Here is a 10,975-nt window from a genome sequence, read left to right as displayed (position 1 = left end):
CCTGCAACATGGCAGTAATATACAGTCACTCAGTGGCTAGTCTGCAGTACCTTACACCTAAAACATTACGACTGTTGTAATAAGGTAGAGATACAGGCTGCGCCTTTGAGGCATTCCACGCTCGCTGTCAAGAATTTAGGAGTGTATCAATATGTAATTTCAGGGCCAAACTTCTACGAGTGAACGTTAAGAATGACTACTGTCGTCGCTGGTCTCCTTTTGCAACTAGCTTCAAACTAGGCAGTCGCCCTTGTTAGTGTTTGAAGACACTAACAAGGGCGACTGGTTGAAGAGGTGAGTATATCTTCAGAAGTCGCAAGGCACTGTTGCCTGCATAGGCAAGACTCATTTACAGGTATTGTGTACCATTATTATGTGGGGTATATCCATGCATCGGAGAGTTCTGGGCATCTCCCGCCGCAAAGCACGTGCATGTCTCGAAGGCCACGCCAAGAAATCAGCAACAGAATAACCGGGAAGCCCTAACAATAAGGCGATTGATGGCACCGAAGACCACACTGAAGAAAAATACAACGAACCAGTCTATTCTCAGCCTCGAGAGCGTCTCGTAATCCCCTGACATGTACTACCGGCAGAGAGCACCCAAGTTGTTGGAAATCCTAAGCGGAAAAATGCCTAATGCCTCCCTTTTCTCGAACCAGTCCTGCATCCGGACGCTCCAGTAAGCAATAAGAACCAAGAATTGATGTATCTTATGCTCCGTGGAATTGCAGCTTGACCAGCTAGCCAGAAAGTGCGAAAGAGGGAAGGGGGGACAACGGGGGTCTCGCAACGCTCTTGTTAAACCCCGTGCTCGTGGGGGGGAGACCTGTGTCCTCTCCCTCTGGTCTCACGCATACTACGCAGGAATCACACACTCAGAAGCACCTCTTTACCACGGAACACTATAGATCTAGGAAACAAGGGCATGTAAGAAAGTCACCGCTCATCGACCGCTCTTCGTCTGCAGATCTCTCTTTCGCCCAGTCAAGCGCTAGGAGAAATGACATGATCGAGACAGACTGAGAGATTGAGGGGTAGATCGTTTCCCTGACAGCTGCTGAGTATCTTGCGGACACGCCCCCTCCTCGGTCCGAGAACTTCACTGCAGATACCCGACGAGAAAATGACGTCCAATGAGTCAAGAGAAAGGCGTCTTCTTCTCAGGAGATACAACTCGCACAGGTTGCATGTCTTCCACTCGAAAACGATCACAACAGAATAAACAAAACCGAGCGCCACCGGTCAATGAAGACCAAGCGAGTACGATGTGAAAGATTCTATGACTGTGGTGTCACTGCTCCTCCCTCATGTGGATGTAAATTCCGCCCTCGATATTCATCCCTTGAGATTCTTTTTGTTAAGGATTGCTCGAATGTGTCTGAAGAAAAGAAGAGGCACGTGCTACGGAAGAAATGTCACAGTTCTGAGAGTGTGACTATACCAGAAAAAGCAGATCAAGTATGCCCTAATATCATGAAGCGGGGAGGGGTGGTCAGATACAAGGGACAGAAACATATCTTCGGAAAACACCTCACGGAGGGACAGGCGGCTGTTCAAGATTCCATCCAACGCTACGGTCGCTTCTCACGTGACCTCATTCTTTGCGTACGTCAGGGGCAACATCCTTCCACGACAAAGGACACTTCGTGAGTGAAAACACAGCAAAACCAAATTCTGACACTTCTGGAGCTTGGCCAGAATGATATGTTTTCTTGCAACCACGGCACACAACCGCAGGCAAACTCCGACCGACTCTGCAACGGCTGCAACGTATTCCAGCTGAAGATGTCGGATCATGACACCCGAATCTATTGGTGTACACAAAGTCAAACGCGTACCGGTCTCAAGAGTGCCTTCCACATCGCCTGGTTGCAGTGCAGAAGCATGCAGTGTGATGTATGTGAATATATCCTACGGATATGCACATCGGGTGTCCACTACGACAGAAGGAAGACCGCTGCACTGGGAGGAAGCAAGCAGCCTCAATCGATTTCAGCCCTTCACAGAAGAAAACAAAAGGAAAGACGAACTAGGTCATCCGCGCAACTTGAGATATTGTATGGAAGAAAAGAAGAAAAACAACAGAGGCCACGGACTATCTAGACACAACATCTCTCCCCCTAACAATGCCGAGACGAAAAGAAACACTTCGAGAAAAAGCTCACTAACTGCATTTCTTTCTCCACAACAAAGAAAGAAACTTCTCATCGCAAAGATAACACAAAGACATCTCTGGAAGCTTGAGGGGTAGTAGGTGGGGGGAACACTGCATAAGAGTACCAACCAGATAATCCTCGGCCTTCCCTTATAGCAGAACCTCCCATCCTTTCTCTTCTCACGAGAAGCTGCTTAACGTGCGACAGGAGCTTTCCAAGATGAATCACGACACGCGCGATGCAGACCAAGAAGCAACACAAGGTGTCTCCGTCAGTCAGCACACAATCCACCTGGATTTCTTCTTGAGGTTTTCAAGAAGTCTGGAAATCCTAACTAGTGCCCGGGAAGATCATGAGACTCGATGAGCACACCCCGCGTAAGAAGGCCACAAACGAACAAACCGTGTCTGTCCCTTCAGATCAGCAGTCAAACACCGGTCACCTAAGCTGGGATGAGATCTCTGAAGAGAAAGAACGTCTCTTTTTGCTTTTCTTTTGTTTCGAAGACGACGCGTGCAAGCTGAAAATTTTGCCCTTTCCTTCTATGCAAAGAAAAAGACATCATCGGTTACGCAGTCCGCTTGCGCGTTCTCCTCGACTGACTCCTTCCAGAGCGGCGTCCTAATTTAAGACAGGGAAAGGTGTTCAAGGTGCGATGGAGAAGGTGAAGCGAGTTCTTCGGTAGAATTTTCTTCGCTTCCTGATTCTAGTCTGAGAAAGTTCGCAGCAGAATGACATCATCAACGACAGATACAACACTGATACTATCAGGATAAGAGAAAGAACGTTGCTTGTCAGATTGCCTGACCTTCCACCCCTAGTGCGCAATAGATTGGAAGCTTACGGAATAAAGGATGGGAATAGCATCGCACGAGACTACTTGCCATGTTCCTTCCACTCTTTAATCTCTTTTAATGCATAGTTGTCTATGTAACAAATCGAGACGACGAGATAAGACTTGAAGGCGTAGCAAGCGGACGAGACATGCTCCAAAGAGGCCTTCTGCGATGCGGGTTTCATAACTTTCATCCAAAGACAAGTTACCTATAAAGGCTTTTCTGACAAAGAGGGCTGTCTTGAGAAGATCCTTCAAAGCCCTGAGCTTTCTTTTGCTGTTTCCCCAGCGTACATGTCATCTCAATGCATGCACGTAGAAATGAACAGGGAACTGAAGATCAGACTGTTATTTGTCACACCGACAACCGTTCTATTCCCTCATTCGACAGACGGGTGAAGTCCCCTACCAAGCTGGCATTATTCTCCGCCTCCTTTGACGCGTATATGTATATAAATAAATACATGTATACAGATGAATTTTTAGACAGAAGTTGACACAAAATGATGATTCCAACAAGGAGGAACCAGGCTGTACTGCAAGTAGGCAGGTGTATTCACATTCGAAGACAATCATCTGTGTACGGTCTCCACGGACGTGTAGTGGAGGCCTTATTTCTCCCAGGGTTCCTGCTTAAAGCTGTAGAGGAAACCTCAGCAGTTATCCGAACAACCGCTCGTAGCGCAGACACACCGTAGCTTCGGAGAACCGTTGATATAGAGAGAAAGTGGAGAATACACGTCATATACGAGGGTAGTACGCCCCAAACTGGTGAAGAATCTCTCTACGTCATGGTAGATCAAAGCAACGGAGAGGGAACAGGGAAGATTGAACTACTCCGCGATCAGTCACAAGACAGAGACTCGAATGAAAGACAGACAGACAGTCTCCCGTTCCTCCCTACGTTGCCATACAAGAACGGCCCCTCGCCTACAACCAAGAAGTTGGAATCCGGTCCACCTAGATGCATATCTCCGTCAGCCTAGCAGAAAACTATCACCACTGGAGCCATGGACAAGCCCTGGTACAGAAGATCGATGATAGAAAATCACTCTTGTTTACAAGCAGTGCCTTTCCATTAAGACACAGTTTACTTCGCTCGATTGTCTCCTCCAATCTAGTGAATACGCCGCAGACATGTTCAAAAGAATTGTCGTCTCCAGTACTCTCATTTTCTTTCATTGCCCCAGAACGAAGAAGAAGTCCATTCTCCGTAGTGTAGGTGAGAAGGGGCTCACTCTCTCAAGCCTCCTTCCCGTCCCCCTTTCTGTCTGAGACACTATTTCTCTTCCCGCCAGAGACGGCAATGTGAGAGAACTTCTATCCCATGCTCCTTCTCCTCCCTTGTCTCGCTACATACACAGAGTGACATGCAACTTCTTCCAAAGAACTTTCCCTCTCCCCCCTCTCCCCCGCTGCCTGCCTTATTGCCCACATATACACATCGTCTTCTCCAACTACGCATCTCTGTCCAGCCACGTTGTACATGAAGTTTTCGCGCGGTTTTGCATGTATGTACATACGTATGCGAACCAATCAGTCTATACCTGCCAAGTGACTTGTTGAATGGATGTCTGTGAGGGAGAGGACGACGGAGGCGGGCGATCGCCATTACGTTGACTAAGAAGGATAGCGATGATTGAAGCAGTTTGCATATGCTCTAGACACCGCAGATTTGCCTTGTAGTGTTGGCTGATCTCTTGTAAAGGGTTTGTATGGAGATCGATGCGCGTAAGGGAGATGATTGCTTGAATGGACTCTGGCGAGGTTTCGCTTGAACAAAGACTTGGTTCTTTGCTTCTTTTTGGCGCGCTCCCTTGGTCTCTGTGGAGGGATGATCTCCGGGTATAAATAATAAACCACGATAATGTGATGATCTCTCTTCTATCATAGATTGTTCTCCTTATAGGAGTAGGTTGAAGCATGCTTGCATCACGTACAACTCCAAGATCTGTCTGCCTCTGTGTCAACACGTTGTACCTCTTGTATGTAGACGAAGACTTGTAATGATATTATCTGTCATCCATGTCGCTGGCTGATTTGGTGAGTTTCGGGGGCGAGAGAATACATCGAAAAAACAAGACTGGAAGAAAACTTGTCCGCGACAAGAATACTCTGGTCTGAGCTGACAATCTCGAAAAACGAGCCTCTCTCTCCTCCTCACGGTCTCTCACCATTCATCACTGGGCTCGACAGAATAAGTAAGTCTTTGTACAGCGACCCATCCTACTCAGAACTTGTCTCTCAATCTCTCCCTCTTTCTCTCTCTCTCTCCCTCTCCTCTGTTGAACGAACGAAAAGAACCTCACACACAAACCCTACTAAGGAAACATACACACTCTCATTTATACGACTTGTGTCGACTTTCTTACGAACAGAGACAAAATTAGGTGCACCTCAGCTCATGGACACTCAACGTCTTGAGAAGACGGATCGCCAAACCCATCCGCGACACATACGTGCATTCACATTCGTGACCCTCCCTGCGTAGACTTTCACCCTCTCCCCTCAGAGTACCCGGTGTGCATGCAGCAGAGACGTCTTGTCCGGGACCCATCCATACCAAGACGACAGTTGGAGACAAGACACTTAGACTACAAGGACGGGGGGCTCACGAGGCTAGAAGCTGCGAGACGTATGCCGAGGGAGTTGTCGTGATACAGCGGTTTCCAATCGCAAGAAAAAAGCGTCTATATACACTATTAAGACCGTACGGAAAATTCTTACCTCTTCTTCTATCAGGCGATCGAGATCTTCCTCCGCCTCCTCTGTCTCTCCTGGAGTAGTATCCATCATTATCGTATCTCTCATCACGGCCTCCTCCGCCGTAGTTTCCTCTGTATGTGAAGGAAAAACAACTCAATCAAGCTTCACTCTGAAACAGCCTGCTTATCTCTCCTGAAGGAAGAGAGGCTGGCCTAGTCTTCAGACAGGAGGGACGGGAAAGAAGTTACCCATGAAGGCAAAGGGATCAGGACGAAGACAGATTGTAAGACTATCCCTCCAAGGGAAAACATGAGATACAAACTCAACTGTGAAGCCAAACTGTCGGACAAACGATACAAAAAGAGCCACGGAACACTAATGTGCCTGCTCGGTTACATCAACAGCTAAGCTGTTCACTAGCTCACTTGGCAAGAAGCTTGAGCAGACAAAAAGCGATTATCTTGTGATGGCATGCACACACACAACCAGCCAGCTCGATGGTTAGCTATATTCACGGCCATTCTGTAGTCTGGATGACGCGTCATCGTAGCACGGCAGTATTAAACTCCGCAAAGGAAAAGAGGAAACTCAGATGTGAGAAACCGACGTTCCCCGGAGTCAGGAGGTATCCTTCTCACTTCATACCTCTCGAATGCCTGCACAGCGCACCTTCTAGATGCCTAAGAGGTGATCTGCGGAAAGGTGACCTTCGATTGTAGTCAATGCTACGGCAGGTACAACCGACAAAAAGCTCTAATTCAAAAGCCAATATCTTTCACCAACAAATGGAAAATATACACAACAGAGATACACAGGTACGAGTTTTATACCATATTATATATATAAATATATGCCTGTAGACGCTGCGAAGAATCGATCTCTCTACCGGCTGCGCGACATACCTTCTATGCATCCCATTCCTCATTTCATAGGACATCTGCTGACGTCTCATAGCAAAACGCCTACGCTGTACACACAGAAAAAAAGCACACGTCTCAGATTTTCTTTCTCTTAAATGAGACAGGAAAAAGTTGTTCATGCTGAGCAAATTACTGAATGCGAAACACGCGGATGATGAGTCACACGTGAAGATCCCAACACGAAAGGCAAGTCATATCACATCTACACCTGCAGGCAACTTTGCGAGGAAGCTGGCAAAACGGGTTCGAGAAGCAAGTCGGAGACGACGAGCGGATGATCTACAGCGCACGAGAATGTTTCCACAGTCGCCTGATGTGTGCGAGAAGAGCGAGCGGATCAGCCAGTCAATTCTCTGGGCGTATGGCCGACTTGTTGGTTGGACGCGTACGAATTCAACCCGCCTTTTAGGAAGACTGTGGTCCAGTCATCAGCAAATATCAACGCGGAAAACTCGAGTGTGTAACGGTAGGAAGAGGGAAAGAATTTATGAACATACAGACGACAGCAGTAGCTAGGTGGCTTGCATATCCACGCGCCCCTCAGCGACATACGTAACAGTAACGGGACTTGTGAGCCTTGTAGGGCGCTAGGTCAAAGGTTCATTCAACTGCGCGTCATCTCAAATACTTGCCCAGACATCCCCGGCTTCTATCGATCTCATGTATTCCGTATCTTTACATATATATACATATGTATGTGGATGTTATATGTATGAATGTGTTGCTGATTAAGCTCCGACTCAACGTCCCCAAGGTGGGTTACTAACAACATATACGTACAAACATGTAGGCACCCACATTTGTATATACAGCTGTATACACTTACGCTACACTCATTTGTGCGTATATATGCGCAGGAGAGGAGACTAAAGAGTCGATGACAGCATGAGAAGGTGAACTGCGAAACAGTAGGATGTGGATATGTATGTGCTCCGCCTGGCAATCGCGATGGTGCAAGATACCTACCATCTCTTCGGCGGAGCATGGCTCTCCAGCAGCCTCCTCAAGTCTTAGCCGCCTATTATTCAGGAAGATGAGATTGTTGCACTCCTTCAGAGCTCTACGCATGCTCTCTTCATCGAAAAACTCCACAAACGCGAAACCCCTGAAAGAAAGAAAAGGTCGTCACGGTAGCGAAAGTTCTTCTACTAAGCAGGCAGAGAGGCATGTAGTAAAACAACGAAGACACCACTGGAGTGCAGAGATGCAAACGAGCGCTCGCTGATGTACACTGCAAGAAAAGATGGCCGCAGACACCAGCATACATACGAACCTGCGCAGGTGGACGGACGGCCATGTTGCTCAGGAATGATACGTACAAAAGCAGACAGCAACAAATTGCACATGGATGTGTATATATGTATATACAAGTGCATGTACAGATAAAGCAAATCGCCTAACATTTAGACGACACCTACGACGAAGTTGTCCATACACTCACAGACACACGTATGTGTAAGTCCTGACAGGTTTCTACCCAGTGGAAGAAACAGCATCAGAGAGATAGGTACAGAAAAGAAAAGCGTGTATGTGACAACATCGTTCAGATATCTGACCGGCATCTGCGTGACGCCTGAGCTTATCTTACCGAGGTTGTTTTGTCCTGAAATGAAGAGGAATGTAAACATCCTTAACGTCTCCGCATCGTCCGAAGAATTTGATCAAGTCACCCTGAGTCGCGATCGGGTCTACACCGCGGGCCACAATAGAATACCTTCGCTTTTTCTCCGTCTCTCCACTGTTCCCACCTTTAGAGCGATAGTTGTCCTTCCCTCCCCCGCCACCTTGATAAGAGCCCGATGAATCTCTCCTTCTTCTTCTCTCTTCCCCTTCTCCGTATGGCTCATATGCAGGAGAACGACGACTACCTCTTTCTCGGCCTCTATGAGTATTGTCATCGGCCCCGCCACCCCCCGCTCTCCTAGGAGGTGGAGATAAAGAGTTATCAGATGAGTAGCGATGAGAGGTAGCATACTTATTGTTACTACTACTACTAGATGAACCATTTTCATACCTTCTGTCATAATAATAGTGACGCGAAGAGGAAGAAGAGACCATGGCAGTGCTGTCTTCTCTCCTCGCGGGATTCCGTGAAGATCTGTCTCCCCCTCCGTCTCGATAGGACCCCCCACCGTCTCTTTCATCATCAGACGAATATCCTCTATCTTCCCCCCCCCCTCTCTTAAAGTGGTCTCGATCTCGGGCCCCTCCGCCCTCTCTCTCCCCCCGTGAACTTCCTCTGCCTTGACGGTTAGGAGACGGAGGACTGTATGAACCTTCACGGGGAGACCTCCTTGACATTTTTCTGTGGGAATCACCCTCAGCTGGCGAAGGAGAAGTAGACGCATGTCGCGCATGGTGTGAGCCAGCGCCTCCTCCTCCTCGCCCAAAGGAGAGATACCGAGGTGGTGAATCGTACGACGTCATCGAGACTTTGGTGGATAGCAGAAGAGGGGAGTGTACGCGTGTAGGGACGTAACAGGAATAAACGAAGCAAAGCAACAGAGAGATAGAGCACAGAATAAAGAGCCTCTGCTTTCATCAACACATGGAAGCCCCCGTCAAGCGAGGAGCATACTCAGGACACGTACTCCTTTCTGTCGATCCTGCATGCCAACGAACAGAAGACCCAAGGACGCGTCTGCACCGCGAACTAAATCTTGTCCGAAGACAGCAAATCCTCAGTGGCGTTGTGTGGCAGCTTACGATGCGTGGGCGTCCTCTCCAACGGTGGTGAGGAGACGATGTACCACAAGTCGCAAATGAAGGCAGAAAGAGCAAGCAAACGGGCAACGACGCAAATGGGAAGAAGACACGACGAGAGCCGGACTAAGCAAATGGCGAACAATAGAAAGTGTTTCCTAGCAAAACTTAGCAATGGAGCTTGAAAGACGTATCCAGATGAGATGTAGAGAAAAAGATTCTGAGCGTGCTACGAGAAGAACTTGTCCTTTTTCCGCCGAGATTCCTAAGATGTTTTCCACAACTGATTTCCCCTCTAGCACAACGGAAAAAAATTTCCTTGCACGCGCCACGGATGGACTCTTACAGAGGGTCCGGCCCATCAGGCAATGTTAATCGAAGTGGGACTCACACCATCTCCGAAAGAGTCCGTGGCCTATGACAGGTGTTGCGATTGTCAGGCGAAGGAGTTGGCAAAAGCCGAAAGAAAATCTCGATCTTTCCTTTGTGTTGTAAAATATGGTTTAAGATGCACGCTAAGGAAACTGGCACGGGTCTACTGAAAGAAAACACACGGGAAAGTCTGAGAGCCCTCTTCTCTGTGACGTTCCGTCCTGAAAGTCTCTTTCTCTGCAGCTTACATGTAGAAAATGTGGAGGGAAAACGCCTAATCGTGAAGGAAAGACAGAAGAAGAGGTCCGCCGGGTCACACGAGGCCTTTACTCCTTGCCGGCTGGGTAATGGTGGTGAGCACGAGAAGCAGCAGCGGAGGGGATTCTCCCTGCTCGCCCTCGCTTCTTATTGAGCGGCGGGAGGCGCGGGACCGTGGAAGGCTTCTAGAAACAGATATAAAAAAAAATAGATGCAATTCAATAAGACTGGCCGGCCTGGTCGGGGTGACTCAGTGTGGTCAGAGAAAAGCATAATTCTTTAATTTGTTATTCTTCCTCGATAGCCATCTTTTGGTGCAGCGTATCGATGAAGGAGGTGCACACAGGAGCGAAGAAGACCCTCATCAGCAGCAGGGATGAGGGCAGAGACCCGCATGCTGATCCTCTGTCTTGTCAGGAGGAGAGCAGTACTGGGAGTAGCACGCCATATGATTGTCGAGACCGAGGATTCATCTACTCGGTGCTAAAGGCTACCCAACCATCGTCTTCACGAAGTGCACCCGCTACACGGAGAGGCTGTTTTTCCGTGTACACGAGCCGGGGGACTACGCATGCAGACGTCGCGCAGGATCCACCAAATACTGGCAGCTGAAGATGAACGCCCCGAGTCACTCTATTAGCAAAGGTATTAATCGATCATTTCCTGATTTGCATGTGAGACAGAGAGTCCGAGCATTCGGTGCGCTCACGGGGGGCAGCTGGCAAACTGGACTGCCATCCGGCAACAGCAAGCGCACACTACAAAAGGACACTACTGCGCAGCGATCCCAGGGCAGTAGACCTCGTGGAGTTTTGCGATATCATCTACGAGCAAGAACTGTTGTGTCACAGATCCTAGCAAGCAGCAGGATAACAGGGCGCTAATCCATTTTACGTCCCCCCTGTAGTGCCTGCAAAGATCAGGTTACCACTCGCTGGCGTTGGGAACCCGTACCAAGTTCACAGCACAGACTCTTATTGCCAGCAACCCACGGCTGTTCCACGTGAAGCGTTCTCCGTCTG

General features: G+C 48.5%; 1 protein-coding gene across 1 annotated transcript; it reads right to left on the bottom strand.

Moving 5' to 3' along the window:
- Nucleotides 1-352: 352 nt before the first annotated feature.
- CSUI_005736 (rna recognition motif-containing protein) lies at nt 353-10,411 on the bottom strand. The gene is made up of 6 exons (XM_068065906.1): nt 9,944-10,411; nt 8,209-9,226; nt 7,587-7,725; nt 6,603-6,667; nt 5,722-5,831; nt 353-2,870 (listed from the first exon to the last, which is right to left on the bottom strand). The coding sequence occupies exons 2-6, from the start codon at nt 9,045-9,047 to the stop codon at nt 2,866-2,868; spliced, it is 1,158 nt and encodes a 385-aa protein (XP_067922115.1). The 5' UTR covers nt 9,048-9,226; nt 9,944-10,411; the 3' UTR covers nt 353-2,865.
- Nucleotides 10,412-10,975: the final 564 nt, after the last annotated feature.

The sequence above is a fragment of the Cystoisospora suis genome (assembly GCF_002600585.1).
Source record: "Cystoisospora suis strain Wien I chromosome Unknown contig_2765, whole genome shotgun sequence".
Lineage (NCBI taxonomy): Eukaryota > Apicomplexa > Conoidasida > Eucoccidiorida > Sarcocystidae > Cystoisospora > Cystoisospora suis.
The sequence above is the reverse complement of the archived record's forward strand: the minus strand, read 5'-3'. Positions and strand labels throughout refer to the sequence as shown.

Coding starts and splice junctions, on each gene's coding strand:
- CSUI_005736 (XM_068065906.1), bottom strand. CDS start 9,047: ATGACGTCGTACGATTCACCACCTCGGTATCTCTCCTTTGGGCGAGGA. Junction 6,668..7,586: donor CATGCTCCGCCGAAGAGATG/GTAGGTATCTTG, acceptor CTGTGTGTACAG/CGTAGGCGTTTTGCTATGAG. Junction 5,832..6,602: donor AGGAATGGGATGCATAGAAG/GTATGTCGCGCA, acceptor CTTCACATACAG/AGGAAACTACGGCGGAGGAG.